Source organism: Lemur catta, chromosome 14 (assembly GCF_020740605.2).
Source record: "Lemur catta isolate mLemCat1 chromosome 14, mLemCat1.pri, whole genome shotgun sequence".
Classification (NCBI taxonomy): Eukaryota; Metazoa; Chordata; class Mammalia; order Primates; family Lemuridae; genus Lemur; species Lemur catta.
The window spans coordinates 8,752,986-8,771,612 of NC_059141.1; the positions used below are offsets into that span (position 1 = coordinate 8,752,986).

The 18,627-nt window shown below is 35.8% G+C and overlaps 1 protein-coding gene across 1 annotated transcript in view; it reads right to left on the reverse strand.

Annotated features, from left to right (window-relative positions):
* WDR11 (WD repeat domain 11) overlaps positions 1 to 16,379 on the reverse strand; it is a 50,849-nt gene extending 34,470 nt beyond the window's left edge. The window contains exons 1-9 of the mRNA XM_045569401.1: positions 16,066 to 16,379; positions 14,983 to 15,094; positions 9,292 to 9,445; positions 8,169 to 8,342; positions 5,762 to 5,948; positions 3,481 to 3,646; positions 2,959 to 3,073; positions 1,908 to 2,103; positions 1,501 to 1,604 (exon numbers count right to left, since the gene is read on the reverse strand). Of these exons, the coding sequence (XP_045425357.1) occupies positions 1,501 to 1,604; positions 1,908 to 2,103; positions 2,959 to 3,073; positions 3,481 to 3,646; positions 5,762 to 5,948; positions 8,169 to 8,342; positions 9,292 to 9,445; positions 14,983 to 15,094; positions 16,066 to 16,151 (1,294 nt within the window). The 5' untranslated portion in view covers positions 16,152 to 16,379. The remainder of the gene's footprint in view (positions 1 to 1,500; positions 1,605 to 1,907; positions 2,104 to 2,958; positions 3,074 to 3,480; positions 3,647 to 5,761; positions 5,949 to 8,168; positions 8,343 to 9,291; positions 9,446 to 14,982; positions 15,095 to 16,065) is intronic.
* Positions 16,380 to 18,627: the final 2,248 nt, after the last annotated feature.

Here is an 18,627-nt window from a genome sequence, read left to right on the forward strand (position 1 = left end):
GTGTTTTTATAATTCTTTTCACTTTAATATTTCATTTTAAAAACAGACAAGGTCAATTAACTCAAAAAATTATATTACTTATGAAATGAATTTTGCAAAACAAGTCACGTGTCTAAACTTTTCATACGGATTTATGTCTAGTAAATAGAAAGAATTTTAAATATAAAAGTTAGAGTCATTCAGCAAAAGGATTTTAGGACTGGTAAGAATCATGACAAAACAGAAGCCTAGAGAGGGGCTAGGGTCTTGCCCAAGATAACAGTGGAGCCACCAGAACTGGAGGCCATTGCTAAGGAGTAGTCTTCAGAGCCAGGATTACTGAGGTCACAGTCTGGCTCTTTCACTGTGTGGCTGAATAGTTTGGGGCATGTTCTTTAATCTGCGTGGGCCTCAGTTCCCTAATATTACCTACCCTGCAGGGTTGTGGTGAGGGAATACGTATTTAGCACAACACTTAGCATAGTATTAAGCACTCAATAAACATGATCTGATTAATATGATTAATCAGGTAATGCTCTTTCTATTACTAGTATATCACCTACCTAGCATTTCAACAAAAAAACCTAAATAACATACATTTTCAATTACATTATGGAAGAATAAAAAATGATACAGAAAATCCTTTATAAACCATAGCCACAATTTAAAAAGAATTAGATGTCAAAATTGCTTGCCATAGTTACAAAGTCTAACAATTTCAAATTGCATAAAATTTAAAATCACAAATCCTCATTCTTCCTTTAATATGTATGTACTAGCCCCATAATAATTAAATAACTTTGAATATTTTATCTACAAGTAAATATTTGTTGAAAGAATCCCCAACACAAAAATAAGAAAATTCATGTCAAAAAGTTAAAATAATTTTACTCAGTTACTTTATTCCATTAATAAATATTTACTGCAAATCTAGACTGCACAAGGCCCTGTGCTGAGGGATACAAAATTGAATCAAACACTGCTCCACCCTTGTGGAGCTTATAACTTAGTGAATGAAACAGAAGCAAAAATAACTACAAATAAAATACAGCTGATAACTATGGGGGGGTGCACAAAAGAAGACCATTTAAATCGGATTTAGGAGATTAAAGAAAGAAACACTTGAGTTGAATTGTGAATTAGCAGTTGCTAAAGGAGAGAGAGGAGGCGTGTACTTAACTCCAAGCTGCGTGACCAGTGAACATGCAGGCCCTGGGAGGTAATGGTATAGCTCAGCAAGGGCCACAGATCCCAGACCCAGATACCTAATGTGTTCTTTTGTTTAGACCAGAGTCTCTCATGAGTGAACATTTTCTAATTCCAACAACTATAATGCCTATCTATGCTGCTTCAGGCATTTTTATGCTTAAATATTTTATACCCCTCTAATTTATTTAAAACATTTTAGTTTTCTCAAGTATTAACTTTGACTTTATAATAATTGCAAGTCAGTGACTCTATTAATTTTGCCCTTCAAAAGGAATAGCTAACATGAAAGTTAGAGGGAAAAAACAAGCTTACCAATCATGTTATCTAAGGAAAGGTCTGGGAGTTTATTCTGTAGCACTCCTACAGGAATTCCACAGAAAGACACTGGTGAATATAAAGGTGACACACCAGAACTACTGCAAAGACATAACAATTAGATGTTTTCACAAATTAAAAACCTGCATTACATATTAAGAACTCAAACTATTAATTCCAGATCATGGCATTCTATCTACTTTTATAATATTTATTAATATTAATCTTACACATCAATGAAATAACTTTAGCAGGTTTACAGTATTCTCTAATAATCCGGAGCCTTAATTATCACCTTAAAAACATTTTTTGTAGAAAAATGGCCCTGCTATTTCTGTATGATTCTGGTAATTTTAAAAAAAAAGGAAACAAAACAAAAAACACAATCTTATCAATTCATGTACCTGTTCCGTGAGCTTCGATTACAAAAAGCAGACTTGAGTTCCCATATCATGACTCTGCCATCACTCACTATGAGGGCAGCTGAATTCTCGTTGACAGGACAGCACACCATACTGAAGGGACGGACAGTTTTTGTCACCCTGATTGCATCACACTGGCTTCGTAAATCATAGGTAAGCTCCTGAACAGGATCTAGATCTTAATATAAAATTGTTTTCTTTTAAATATGAGAAAACATCCGTATCAATATCACTACTGTTTCAATTTAAATAAAACCTCATCCAAAAACGATATCACTCCTTCACTAATGCAAAGTTTGTCAACAATGGGTTCACTTTTTACAATTACTACTAAATTTCCTCAGAATATAAAGATAATTCACTTTATGACTGTACATTCCAAGCTTAATCTCCAAAATAACAACTATGATTGAGATACCTTTTTTCAACACTTTTGAAACAAAATACTTTGAAAAAGGATGAATAGTCATATATGATTAAATAATCGATATACTGCCATCGTAATTTGCAGTAGTCTATAATAAGCCTGAAAATAACTATACTTTACAAAAGATGTGAAAATCACTTTCACCTTTCCATGGTACATCATTTCACAAAAACATTATTTCTATTCTCTAGGATAAGACTGACCAGACAATTCAGTGCCTTGGAGACTTACTAACCTGTATCACTTTACCATGGAAGATCCTATAACTAAGGAGAAGTCAGGGAGGTGTAATAATAAAGTCATACGAGCTTGGACTTGTACTGAAGAAAAATTCACAAAAGATAACATCTACCTGGCTCACACATACAATCAGAAAGAATTACAAAATATTACTCTCTGTTGTATACAGAAGGTGCACAGTTATAACAAAGAGATTAATCTTAGGCTTGTACTTTTCTATGCCTCATATTGTAACTATAATCTAACATTTATTCAAGGCAAGGATTATCATTAACTCTATGCCTTGGCTGGCATTTGCCACATGAAGCTTTATAAAATAACTCTGAAGAAAAATATAACTAACATTATTTTGAGATAGAAACTCACCTGGTTCGTCATTTGAAGTGGTGAAAATGCTACTGTAAGATCTTCGAACACGTAAGGTTATACAACCATTTTCATGTAGACAAAATAAACCATCACGCTGAAAGCAGGGTATTACCTTTAAATAGATGATATATTTATTTTTTAAAACACAATAGGTTAATTAAGCATATACCAGGAAACTCAAACTCAGAGAATATGGGCAAATGGACAAACAACAAAAATACACAAATAACACCAAGCTTTAGAACTAAATAAATATTTAAAAACTCCATTTATAATCCTAAAAAATTTATCTTTATCCATTTAACTTGAATAGTTCACTAAATACCTCAGGACCAGTCACAATTTCTAGGATAAATCAAACTAATCAAAAGTTCAGAAAAATAAGGAATACAAAATAATGTTGTTAATCTTCCAATAATTATAAATGAGAAAATGGAACTAAGGACTTTTACAAGACTACGGTCTTTTCCAATGTAACATTCATAACCTCTAGAAATGTAGCTTATAAACTGTAGATACCTGCAGAAATGGAACTCCTGTTCGTTCTATTGCAATCACACCCACTGTTTGATTCACCTCAAGGTCAAGGATTAAAATCTCCCGAGGATAGAGTAACAACATGTGGTTCCTTTTTGAAGGCAGATATGCCAATTGAAGGCAATCATTAAGAGTTATGAATTCAGCACTGAAAAAAGTAAACATTTACTTTAGGAATCAAGAAATCAAAGACTTAATTCATATCAGAAAGAGCTAGAAAATGATTTAATTTTGTACTTTCCATAAAAAAATTGTCAATGAAAATTTACAACTCTTTCCTGAAATGACCAACATGGGTTAGCATCTAAAATGTAGACTTCTACTGTGTGCCCAAATCCAAATTATGACAACAATATTGTATAGGTTGAGAAGAAATGTCAGTGTTTCTAAATTTTTAAAATATTTAAAGTAGTAGAGTATTATGTCTATGATATGAGATGGTAAGTGACTGGCATTCATAAGATAGTTTTATTTTATTTTTACTTTGTAATTAGAAGTACTAGATAGACTGCTATAATCGAGACTCAGAATTAAAACATCAACATTTAGGGTGAGTAGGGCCGCTGGACCAGATTGGACTACCTGTATGGCCTCAGGCAAGCCACTTCCCCTTCTCCACCTTCATTCACTTTTAAGCTGTTTCAAATCCCTTTTGAAACAAAGCAGGGTATTTTATTTACTTATATCACAGCATTTTCTTCTGTGTAAATAAAACAGATGAAACTATGTGGATTGTAAAAGACTGTTACAGACTCTCAAAAATCATTTTACTAATCTGTGATTGCTGCATATAATCACCTTTTTAAATTAAATATTAATGTATTTGAATAGGAATAGACAAAAAATTATGTACTATTAATATTTTCTTTTTATGTATGATTTTATTGCAATGCTTTGAAATTTAAAATAAAGTCAGTTTATAGGACTAGAAAAAGAGGAATTTTTATTGCATTAAAATCCTGACTGCCATTTCCTAGTTGGGTGAGTTTCAGTAACTATTTAAAATGATGTAGGACTCAGTTTTCCTCATCTGTAAAATCAGACTAGTACTACTGCGCAGAATTGTGCTAAGATTACATGAATTAATGAATGTGAAAGCACCCAAGGAAGTTCTACCCGAAGGAATAAATAATGTATTTTCCTAAGACTCACAATTTACATGTAATTCATATGAGAAAACTTAAGAGACATAAATCATAGATTATAAAACTATTCATACTGCCAAACAGTTATCTGTTACAACAAGGAATCCATGAAAAATAGAAAGTTATCTTAAGATACTTAAGGAAAAATCTTAAATTATTTTGGCACAGGATAGGGGATAAATTAACTAGTGAACTTAACCAATCTATGGTTTAATATATAAAAATGATATTAACACACAAATTTGTAATGTAGTTGTAGAACAATTTTTACTTTCCCCATATAATTTTCAGGTAATTACCCACAAAGTCTAGACAGAATAATCTTAGCATATTAAAAATAAAGGCTCTCTTAAAATGAATGCCAAAAAATCTGCCAAAGCAGTAATATATAGGTCATAGCTCTAGGAAAAAAGATATCTCTTTCTAATACATAAAATTAGTTACTTCAAATAAAATTTTATTCAGTTGCAATTTCCTAAATACACAGTGACAGCTGGCATTTTCTAAGTGAATCCCTACTAAGTATTAACCACTACATTAAGTACTTTACTTACGTTATTGTATCAATTAATCTTTACAATCCTATGAAATACTTTAAAACCCTATTTTAGAGATTCGGAGAGTGGATCAGGGATTTTTCTCCAAGTAACATAGCTACAGCTTCCCCTAGAGCCTTGGATTTTAACCAGGATGGGAAACATCTTCACCTGAATAAGGAAGACACCCATATTCTACCGGCTAATGAGACTGCGCAGCACCTAAGTCATGAAATTATATTTAAAATGAAAATCCAGCTTTCTTGCCCCAATTTTTAATGTATTCAATAACCACAACTTTAGAATCATCTATTTTCAGAAGTAGAAATCAGAAGTCAAAAATTTTAATCTGTAAAAATCAGTAGGGCAGTTTAGCACAGCTAGTGGAAACAAAGGAACCATGTTAAATGCTAAATTTTCTCTTAAGGAGACAAAATGAATATTTTTTCCTCTAATAAACTCAAAATTAGAAATGAGAAAAGATGAGATGAAGAAGAAAATCAATCTTAGTACATCTTCAGAAAGGATGTTTTCATATCTGATAAGTAGATGAGTGTTGTTAGTTCTACACTTATAACTTACCTAGGTTTCTCTTGAGTGATTAAAATTTTTACTTTATTAAGAGCCTTCTTGGCACCTGTGGCTGTAGCCAGCTTGTTATGAGCTGGGCTAGAGTGTGGGCTGGATATGTAAACTTTTTTCCCAGGGCCTGAGGGAGGCTTGGATGGAGAGAAGTCTGAGATGAAAACAATACCCTCGCTGGTGAGTACTATATTGAGAAAAGCAAAACTCTGATTAAAGTTTAATCACATTTAGCACAGTTTTATTCTGATACAATTTTCAGAGCAAAATAACGATAATTTTAATAACATGGAACTGGCAATATTATGCACTCATAATATAATGGAAATGTTCTCCAAGTTGAAGAGAAACAGGTGGTCCATTATAATTCTTTAGAGGCCTCCAAGCTCAGCATTCTAAATTATGTTTTATATTAAAAAGATACCAGAAGGTTTTTGGCAGGAAGAACAAATATTTGTTCTTCCAGATAAATTCAGTGCACAGACTTTCATTAAAAGTCCCTTCCTCATTATATTCCATAACTTCAAAATCCAAACACTTTTCAGAATATAAGATTTACACAGGAAGAAAAAAATCCCACATTTAAGGGGCTCTGCATATCACAATTAGCTAAGTTCAAATATTTGACTTGATGATACCAAATTTTTAATGATCATGATGAGCTATATTCAGTCTAAACATATTTCCTTTTTCTTCTCAAGCATCAGTGTGAACCTTAGCATGAGTAAAGAGTGTTCTTTTTCCTTTACATTTAGAAAAAAAGAAGTAGGGTACCCAGTGGCTAAGTGTCCATGAAACAAAAATATTCAAGGAGGGAGCACCACATTTAGCAATACAAATTAGGCCTTTTTATGACGGAAAAAATAATCTCTCTTAACACTGGAGCTGACAAATATTGGGATATATGAGCAGAAAAACCTTATCTATCCTGGATCCTGGCAATTAGTAAGGCTGCTTCAACCACAGGGAAAAAGGAAGCAGTCAAGGGACATGACAACCCTAGCACACTCAGCATGAGCATAATGTTAGGTCACCTGACACTCTGAAATACATAGTACTTTCAACCAACCAAATTATAGGGATGGAAAGAGTTGACGTCATCAAGTTAGCCTAAAGCCTTGTCTCCTTTTCAGGTTCCAGAACTCATCCTTCAAGGTCCCCTGGCTTCCCTTCTTTTGCAATGCCTTCCCTCCCTGACTCTGCCAGCTGAGGTAGCCCTCCTGTGTTCCCACAGCACTGCATTTACATAAGCCAACTGGTGACTGAGTGTATGTATGCACATGTTCATAAATAAACAGTTATATATGCAAAAGCCTAAACACACTATATTGTAGTTTTTTATATAGGCCCATTTCTCATTTAACTTCTATTTGTCTGCCTTTCTTTTCTTCCTTCAATAGACACACACACACAGAGAGGCACATATCCTTGATAAATCTTGATGGACAAAAGTTAGAATTTTGAGTCATTCAAACCCAGGGAAAACATTCTTCACCATAGCTAATGCCCTTCCCTCCTTCACATTTCTGCATTTCTGATCATTATCAAATGAAACCTACTTTGACCACTCTATCTAATACAACTTGCCCACCTCATCCGCCATTCTTCTCCAACCCCTTTATATCCTCTGTTACTTCCTTTATACCATCTATCACCTCTTAATATACTAGAATTTAATAATTTATTATGTTCATAGTTTATGATCTGACTCCCTCTCATGAGGATGGAAACTGTGAAGGCAGGAACCCTTGCTTTGGTTCCCAAAATAGTAACAGCTCAAGAAATATCTGTTGGATGACAGAATCAACAATATTTTCTAATTTAGCCACAAATATATCTAAAACAAATCTCATTTTAAGATCATGAGCTCAGTAAAACATCAAAAGTACATTGGCAAAAACTGCCTCCATAAGAAAAAATTCCCTTAGGCTTACACTATTCCTTACATGCATCTGTTTATGACACTCAAACCAACAGTATGAAGTAGGACAATTATTTAAAAAGCAAGAACTTAAATTGGTTACAGAATAAATGAAACCCTTGATTCAAGTTCTTTAACTATTCCTAGAAAAACAAACTTAACTAAGTCTGAATTAGAAAATCAAAGTAACTGTCTGTCCCTGGCTAGTCTAATATTATTCACAATTCAACATAGTAAAGGTATATTTAAATTTCTAAATAAGGCTGACTTACATTTCTAACTATTGAAATACTTGCAAATGATATGGGGTTATGTTTTAGTATGCATATTAGGAGTTACAGACATATGGACTAGATATGCTTTTTCACTTTGCTCAGTTGTTTTAATGTTATAGATGTATAATGTGTGTGTATGTCTTATGTATATGACATTATGATATTATAAATACCTCACTTAATTCATTTTCCACAAGCAACCATTACTCACAAGTCAAATGTGAAGGATCAAAAGGGTCAAAAGAAAAGGAAAGAATGTTGTCTGCATAGCTCTTCTTCCACAGTTTGGTGCCAGTGTCTGCATTCCAGAGCACGATGTAATTTGGCGGGTGGATGGCAAGCAGTAAATCTCGGGAAGCATCTTGACTCCACAACCACTGAACATCTGTAAAGACCCAACAAATAAAGGCAAAATTCAGAAATCATCCACTTCAAAACACTTGGCTAACTTGTCCTTGATATTTAGTTTTTTTACATGTAATCCTTAAAATCTTAACCATCCCCCTCCTAAATCTGATGCACACGTGTGTGTGTGAGTGCGTGTGTATATGGGTGTCGGTGTCAAGATTGTACAGAAAAAGCTAATTTTATATAAAAATGTCAAAATATTAAAGTATCTGAAATATTACTTCAAAGAAACGACAATTTTCACTAATCATTACTCAAAACTATAAAATATGTGAGACTCTCCTAGCCATGATCAAGATGTCAGACTCCTCTAATGTTTCTGTGGAATTACTTAATGGGACTTTACAGGGTTTCATGATTTTTCACGAGGATAAACAGAATACACAAAGATCTAGTTTGGTACCTAGTACATATTAAGTACTGAAAAAATATTTTTAAAATAGTAATTTAAAAAATTCATTCAGTCATGAGATGTACTCAAGGATGTCAATCTAAAGAATATTTGTTTTACGTCAATAACAAAGAAATGAGCAAACAATTTATATGAAAATGAGAATAAACTTTTATTCATCTCTATTAATATACAGTAAGCACTGATGGCTAATTCACAACAGCAGTTTAGCCAACTTTACTTATAGTATAGCTTAGATTATAAGATTGTTTGTAGCAGCTTAATTTTTCTTATCATGCTTTACTGAGGCTGAGATTGAAACTAATGAGTTTTAACAAAGCACAAATAAGTTGAGACTTGAGGAAATACACCTAGAAATATATTGATAAGGAAAACAAAGCTGGATTCACATCAGTAGAACAGGCTAAAAACAATCAAGAGTTAACTTAGAAGTGATAAAATTAAATGAATGGAAGAAAAACTACATGGAGGGTAAGCATACCAATGTAAACACTTAGCAGAGCACTTTCCTCACCTTGAATGGGTTTCACATGCTCTTGGATTTCACACTGAGCTACTCCTGCCGCTACATCCCAAACAATGATCTTCCCATTGACATCAGCAGAAGCTAAGCGCAAGCAATACGGTGAGCCAATGTTATGGTGATAGTTTTCCCTGGCCCATTTAACCTAGTATCAAGAAAAAAATCAAATCAAGTAAATACTGGCACCAGATGAAACTAAACAGTAATTTTCACAAAACAGCAACCAGAACTCATACTACATTTATATTACAAAAAATCTTTAGCAAAAATAAATAGAACACTGGTTTTCATTTTGAAATTATACATTTTTATTATTTATGATATTTTTAAAAGCCACAGGTAAATATTTTTAAAAACATCACAATGTTCCTACCTTTAAAATGTAAAACATAGCATAGCCTTAATCTTTTGGGAAATTCAGGTAAAAACTCCAGAATAGCTTAGAAATTAGTTTTCTTAAAATCTTATTATGACAGAATATCAACATAAATTGTGAAGTAGAATGTTTTTCCGTATTCTATTCTTCTAAGTAAAAGGAAGACAACTTACAGACCAAAAAAAAAAAAAAAACTGTGTGAGAGGAAAAACAGGAAAAAACAAAAGCAAACAAAAAACTCTGGTTGTCCCTCTTCTATAAAAATATGAATGCTTTTCTCTGAAGAAATTTACCCTTCATACCTCTAGCAACATTATTAAGAATAGAATTTTTAAAATAAAAAACACAAGAATTCAGGACAAATCTGATTAAACGCTTCAACAATGAATACTGATAGTTAACGTAAAAGACAAATTACACAGTCCTCACCATGAACAAAGGCCTTCCCTGGCCACTACCCTGGTCAATTCCCTGGTCACTACCACCCTTCTCTCAGCATCCTGCTGATTTTCTTCAAAGTATTTACTACACAATTTATAATTATTTTATTTACTTTTTTTTGACTTTTCACCATGCCATGAACTGTCAGCACTTTGTTGATCATGTAGGCTTTATTCACATTTCTATTCCCAGACCTCAGTATAGTGCCCAAAGCTGTGTTTAATAAATGAATTTACATACCACAAAACCTTCAAATATATAAACATATGTATACATATACACATGTGTATATCCATTAACACACTCATACATAATGCTAAGGTAGGAAAGTAAGCTAATCAATTGCAATAGTATTCATGAAGAAGATAGGAATGAAGTTTTCTGAACATCAATGTTAATAAGCCTTAAGGTTTTACAGTAGCTGATCTTTTCCTCAGGCAAATTTTTTTTAAATGAAATGTGTGTGCGTGTGTACTTGTGTGTATGCATATATGTATGTGTATATGTTTGAATGTGTATATGTATAGATATATATTGTGTGTGTAGTCAGTTCTCATTATTTAGATTCCACATTTGTGAGAATTTGCCTACTCATTAAATGTATTTGCAACCTCAAAATCAATACCTGCAGTGTTTTTGCAGTCATCTACAAACAAGCACAGAGTGATGAAAAATTTGAGTTGCCCAACACACATGTGTATTCCCAGCTAAGGTCAAACTAGGCATTCTTGCTTTGCTTTCACAATAAAAACAAGTGTCCATTTCATCTATGTAGTACCATGTTTTTCACATTTTTGTGCTTTTTGTTGGTGACGTCACTGTTTAAAATGGCCCCTAAGCATAGCGTTGTCAAGCATTTCTAAGTGTGAGAAGTTGTGATGTGACTTACAGAAAAAATATGTGTAAGATAAGCTTTGCTCAGACGTGCTGTTGGCCATGAAGTCCATGTTAACGGATCATCAGTATATATTAAATGTCTTTACACAGAAACACATATAAAACAAGGATATGTATTGATCAGTTGATGAAAATGTGGTGATCAGAAGCTCATAGGAACCTAACCCACAGGAGCAAACAATATTTCAGTATTTACTATTTCAGTTTTTGCATCAACTTTATAGAATACCATGAATAAGAATTGATGGGATGTATGTATATGTATACATATGTGTATATATATATGTGTGTGTAGCACTGAATTCCATTTATGTAAACTTCAAGCAGTGTGTATATATATTTTAAAAATCACCTACACATACGATAATCAAACTGCTGAGAACCAAGCATAAGGAGAAAATCTTGAAAGTAGTCAGAAGCAAAGAGATACAATATACAATGCAGAGAAACAAACACTTTTCATCAGAAATTATGTAAGGTGAAGCCATGGCACTCCAGCCTGGACAACAGAGTGGAACTCTGTCTCAAAAAAAAAAAAAAGCAATAAAGAAAGAAATTATGTATGGTGAAAGATAGTAGAGTGATTTCTTTAAAGTACTACTAGAAAAAAAAATTGCCAAACCAGAAATCTATATTCTTTGAAAATGTCTTTCAAAAACAAAGGTGAAATACTCCCTCAGACAAATAAAAGTTGAGAGAATCAACCAATATTAGACAGGCACTTGAAGAATTTACAGTAAACTCTTCAGGCAATGGGAATATAATACCAGACTGAAACTTGGATCTATACAAAGAAATGAAATCTCCAGAAATGCCAAGGGTGGGGAGGGGAAGAGCAAGAGAAAAATCAAATATAAAATATTTTTTCTCAAAAAGAAACCCTACACCTTCTATCAGACTTAATGGTGAAAGACTGAATGCTTTCCCCCTAAGCTCAGAAAGAAGACAAGAGCATCCTCTTACCACACCTAGTCACTGAAGCAGAGGTCCTAGACAACACAATATGGCAAGGAAAGTAAATAGGAGACATACAAATTATCAGTAAAAACACTGAACTGTTGTCATTTGCAGATGACATGACTGTGAAAAAAATCCACTCTCCAATTACCAGATCTAATAAGTTATGTTAACAAGATCACATGATAAAGGTCAATATACAAAAATCAATTGTATTATTTCCTTACTTCACATCATATATAAAAACTAACTCAAAATAGATCATGTAAGAGCTACATGTAAGAGCTAAAACTTTAAAATTCTTAGAAGAAAACAAAGATGTAAATCTTCCTGATGTTGGAGAAAGCAATAGTTTCTTGGACATGGCACCAAAAGCACAAGCAACAACAATAAAATAGATAAATTGGACTATCATTAAAAGATCCTTCTTCAAAGGACACCATCAAGAAACTAAAAAGACAACCCAAAGAATGGAAGAAAATATTTGCAAATCATATATCTGATAAGGGATTTGAACTGGAACATAGTAGTCTCCCCTTACCCAGGGTTTCACTTTCCACAGTTTCAGTTAGCCACAATCAACCACAGTCTGAAAATGTTAAATGGAAAATTCCAAAAATGAATAATCCATAAGTTTTAAATTGTATGCTGTTCTGAGTAGTGTGATGAAATCTCTCGACATCCAGCTCCATCCCACCTGGTCATGACTCATCCCTTTGTCCAGCTTGGCCATGCTGTATATGCCACCTGCCCGTTAGTCACTCAGTAGCCAGCTTCATTATCAGATCGACTGTGGTGATACTGCAGTGCTTGTATTCAAATACTCCTTATTTTACTTTATAATGGCCCCAAAGTGTAAGGGTAGTGGTGCTGGTATTGTTATAATTGCTCTATTTTATTATTGTTGCTGCTAATCTTTTACTGTGCCTAATTTATAAATTAAACTTTATCATAAGTATGTATGCATAGGAGAAAAAAACAATATATATAGGGTTTGGTACCATCTGCAGTTTCAGGCATCCACTGAGGGGTCTTGGAACATACGCCCCCCCTCCCCCCAGATAAGGGAGGGCTGGTATTACAACTCAATAATAAAAAAATAAATATTACAATTTTTAAATAGACAAAGGATTTAAATAGACATTTCTCCAAAGAAGATATACAAATGGCCAATAAGCACATGAAAATATGCTCAACACATTTGCCATCAGGGAAATGCAAACCAAAACCACAATGAAAACGACTTCACACCCACTAGGATGGTTATAATCAAAAGGACAGAGAATGACAAGTATTGAAGAGAATTTGGAGAAACTGGACATCTCATACACTGCTAGTGGGAATGTAAAATTTGGAAAATAGTCTGGCAGTTTCTCAAAAAGTTAAACATAGAATTACCATATGATAGTTCTTTCCTAGATATATATACCCAAGGAAAATGAAAACACAGGTTCACACAAAAACTTGCATACACTGTTCACAGCAGCATTATTCATGATAGCCAAAAAGTGGGAAATACTCAGATGTCCATCAATAAAATAAATGTGATATATTGTTACAGTGGAATACTAGTCAGCAATTAAATGGAACAGAGTACTGAAACGTGCTACAATATGGATGAATCATGAAAACATATTAAGTGAAAGAAGCCAGGCACAAAAGACCACATATTGTATGATTCCATTTATATGAAATGTCCAGAATAGGCAAATCTACAGAGATAGAAAGTAGATTCGTGGTTGCCTGAGATGAGGGGTATGAGGGAAATGGAAGATGCTACTGGATATGGGGTTTCTTTTTGAGATGATGAAATTGACTGTGGTGATGGCTGCACAACTGTGAATATATTAAAACCACAGAATTGTATCCTTTAAGTGGGTGAATATTATGGTATGAATATCTCCATAAAGCTGTTATATATATTAAAAAAAAAGACCCCAAATCTCTATCTCCAGTCATGGCCTCTCTCCTAAACTTCAGATCTCTATAATATATTATAGGCATCTCACTCAGTCTTGGCATGTTGAAAACGTAAAATCACTGACTTCATACACATTCATCTATCATAACTGGCAACACTGTCATTCAGTTACTCAAACAGAAACCTCGGAGTCAGTCTATTTTCTGACTCTTCCCTATATTGATGGCTATAAAGGCTATCAGGTTTACCTCTTATGCAGCTCCTAAATATCATTCCCCCATGCCTCGGCCTTAGTTTTGGCCCTTAAGAATTTCCTGCCAAAATCACAACAAAAATCTCCTAAATGATCTCACTGTCTCCAGTTCTTGCCTTTCTCCAATAGATCCTCCACTGCTTCCAGAGTGAGTTTTTCTAAAATGCAAATACAGTTATATTAATCTCCTTTTTAAAAATCCAAACTCCCTCATAATCTTATAAAACTTTCAGGAATGGCAGCTGAAACTCTCTGGCTGCCTCCTCTTCCCTCACTCTTACAAGTGTATCGGCTTTTTGCCATCTTCACAGTACACGACTTACCTCTGTATATATTCTCCCTTTCTCCTGCAATGCTCCTCCCCGATTTTTCACATGGCTAACTACTGTTTACTAGTCTTTAAACTGAAAAGACTTCCGTGACTGTGACGCTCCCCACAACTAGGTAACACGCAGCCTCTTTGTCTTCCCACAGCATGTTAAGCAACTCTCACTTAGCACACTGAGTCTTCCTCAGAAGATAATGAATTGCCCCTGAGGGCTTTCTTCTCTATATCCTTAGCACACGCCAAGCATGCAACTAATGAATGAATGGGGGGGGGGTGGTAAATGGTAAAACAGGTGTTTCCCATCAGCTTTAAAAGGACCTAAGAATTAGTATTTAATAACTCATCCTGGATTGACATTGTCATATATATGGAAATGCTAGTATATCCCAAATAATCATATTTAAAGGTTATTCAATATTTATACATATGATTTAATGAGAACCTAGTGATATACAGTATTAAGCTTTAGACTACACAACACGATAGGGTCAAAGTGGGATTTGACTTACCTTGACAACATCAGCTTTATGTTTTTCTAAAACTTGAAGAGTTTGGGCCGTATTAGAATCAATCACTACCACAAGTGAATGACATCCATAAGCAATTAAACCTTGCCAGCCCCTAACAAAACAGTAATGTTAAAATATAGGTACAAAACAAAGCAGGACAACTTCTCTCTTGCCAATCCTAAATAAATGATAAATCTAACTCGTATATACTACCATTAAGAAAATATTATCTAAAACCCAAGGCCAGTATTTAACAAGCTTAAAATGCTTGTTGAAATTTACTTTTCATTCAGATTAAAAAAGGCTGTAAGAGATACGAACAAAGAGCCCTGAGGATGTATAAAGCAACACAGGCCCTCTGATTGTCTTTGTGGGCCTATGTCTTCTTTTATTCAACTTCAAATCCTTAGTATCCACAATGTGCCTGGCGTAACCACCTGTGACTAGTCCCTGTCATTCCAACTATAAAAAACAAACAGTGGACAGGAGGTTTCAGTCCTCTTGACAACGTTCCCAGAGCCACAGCTACAGAATTTTGCATCACATTTGTCTAATTATTAGTTTTCAGAGTCGCAGTGGTATTTGACAGTGAAAAGATAAAGAGCAATAAAGACGACCTGTTGAGGACAGAAACGTCCTACACAGGAGTCATAAGACAGAAGGTGAGGGCAGGTGAGAGAAGAGATCGGCGCCTAGCACAGGGCCTGGGGCATTGTTGAATGGATACAGGTGAAAACCAGAACTACGAGAAAGAGGACAGGAAGGGAGAGAACCCTGGAAGTTGGAGGAGAGGTAAAGAGAGGGGAATGGGATGGTAAAAAGAAGAGGTGCGGAAAAAGCAGAGAAACAAATATGGGAGGAAAAGGGCAAATGCATAAATGGATTTCCCCGGGAATTTCCTACGCGGGGCATTTACTACTTTGTAACAACCGAAATCCATCAACTAAAAGAAAAATCTCATAATGTGGGGGCGGCTCCCTGTCTGGGCGAGGCCAAACTGCCAGCGGGTGAAACCTCTTTTCTTTCCCCTTCTCCTCACAAACTCCCGGCCGATCCTGAAGCCCTGGAAGCCGGCGCCCTCACCAGTCCACTGCCGCCTTGTTGTGGGCGTTTAGGGCCCCGGTGAGGGTGCGCGCCGACACCTTGAAGTTCACCGTGTAGGGCAACATCGCGGGGAACAGCCCGGGCCCTCCGCGCCGACCCGCGTCCAGGAAGCGGCTGACACTGCGCTTCCGTTCCGAATAGGATCCGGGTAGCCCCGTGGCCGCCGCTGTCAGGTTCCGCCCGATCCAAGGTTCCACATTCTCTGCGTTCTACCGCGCCCTGATTCCATCCTCTCGAGGTTCGGTTGCCTTCAGTTCCACGGATCTTGGGTTCGCCCGTCTCCAGAGTTCCGCACCCCCCGGGTGGTTCCCCGGCTCCGCGCAAGCAGGGCTGTGCTTGGAAGAGGAGGTGCTGCCTCCAGTCAAGTCTGTTTTCTTCTGGTTGAGACTGCGTAGGCCTCCGTGCCCTGCTGGAAATCGTGAAAGGCAAGGGATAATAATCCCAGTTATTCTTTCGACCTTTGATGAGTTAACTTGGGGCACCTGCCAATGCCAGGCACGTTGTAGGCGTCGGGGATGTACCAATGAAGAAGACACAAAATCTCCCCACTCTAGGAGTTTACAAAGAATAAATGAATGAGATTAATAAATGCATGAGATTAATGAATGGATGAAAGGGATTAACTGAAATTGAGAGAGTGAATGAAATAAATGGCTCAAATACATTTTTATTTTATTTTTTATCTATATAAACAATTTCTAAATACAGAGAACGTTCCATATTTGGTCTTGGAAATACCCCCTTCACACTTGAGGGAAGAGTAGCGCTATGCCAGGGCCAAGTGACCTTTAGCCTGTTTGGTGGGGTCGTTTGCATTTTGCACTTTCTCCTCTGCTGTTCTCAAGTCAGACCCAAGTCTTACTTCATTTGTGCTCGGCCCTTGGTTTACACCCTTTACTATAGTACCCAATGCAATGATTTCTTTCCAGCAATGATATTTGGAGATGTCTACTTCTCCCCCAATACATTGTTAGCTCCTTGATCAGCCAAAGGAACAATATATTGGTAGTTTTTTCATCACCAATCTTTGTGTTGGCCTTATTACTCTCGTAAAACAGCTTTCTCAAAGCTCACCTCCAGTATCCTCTTAGTTGTTAAAGCCAATGAACATCTTTTGGCTTTTAGTTATTCTCTTGCAACTAGTCACAGCTGCTGCTTTCCATCCTTCACCTTGCTGTCTAACTTTTCCTGACCTCACAGCCCAACCTACTGATGTTTTGGGGGCCACCAGATGTGCCCATAGCCACAGATCTAAATTTATTACTCCCTTGTCTAAAATCTTGGATGTTTCCTGTATCAAGGATTGCTAATTGGCACTCGAAATTCATTCTCTCCTTTCATAGGAACACGATTTCAATTTCTATCTGGGCACATCGTAACTCCATTAGATGAATATATTTCTCCACTCCACTTACAACTAGAGCAGGCCATGAGACTAAATTTCTGGTCAATGAGATAGATGAAAGTGCAAGTGTTGTGTAGTGACCTCTGAGAAGGCACTTTTCTGTGCTGTCCTTCTGTGCTACTTCAGTAGTTATACCCTACGTTACTGTTAGCTGCAGATATGTCTGTCTCAAAGGGGAGGCCAACACATTTTTAGGTAACTGTAATATAGGGAAATAAACATACCAGAGTAGCCTTAGAATTCCCTTCAGAAAGGAACAAAATGCTAGTCTTCCTTTCTCCCCGGGGCCTAGCACCCTTCCTGGCATGCAGCTAGTCCTCAATAAATGATTGGTGGTGCAGGAGTTCCAAATGCCCGTTAAGCATAAGGTTGAACAGTTACAAGGTGTTAATCATGACTCTGTCTAGGAGCTCACAATTGGAGGCAGGCAACAGGTAAACAGACCTTCCATCCCCTAGTAAGAAAAAGCCTCTTGGGGAAAGAGAGATTAATTAGTTTAAATCTGTAAGCTACCTTGAAGATACGGATGTTAAATATTCAGGGCAAGAACCAGGCAGAGTTGGGACAGCAATATGTCTCCCATGGTACAAGATGTGCAATTAAGTAGGTTAATGGATTTTTATGGCCTTCTCCAAAACATCTGTCTTGCCCAATGTGAAAGACAGAATATTGGAGACACTGGACAATTGTTTTCTTTAATAGTACAAAACTTAGGCTCCTCTTTCATTCCTGAAAAATAACCATTTCAGCCCTTGCCTGATGACATAAACTCCAAAGCCTGGTAATGTGGGCTCAGGGCATCCTGCTGCTAAATCATTTGCATTCCTAAACCAAGACAACTTTTTTCTCCCTTTCTTTTAAAGTTGATGGAGATAAGAGAATGGGGAAACACCAGAAAGGGATGAGGACAGAAATAATATATAACTGAATAAACCCCTTGATAAGTAAACTTTCCAAGGTCACATAGGTGATGAGGTCAATAGCTTACTGCTGAGCACTCACAAAGTGCCAGGTGCTATGATAAACCCTTCACTGTCATCATTCCATTTAATCCATACAAAGTCAGAAAGACTGTGTTATCACAAGTATCCTATAGACGACAAAATTAAAGCTCATGAGTTGCCCAATATTACACA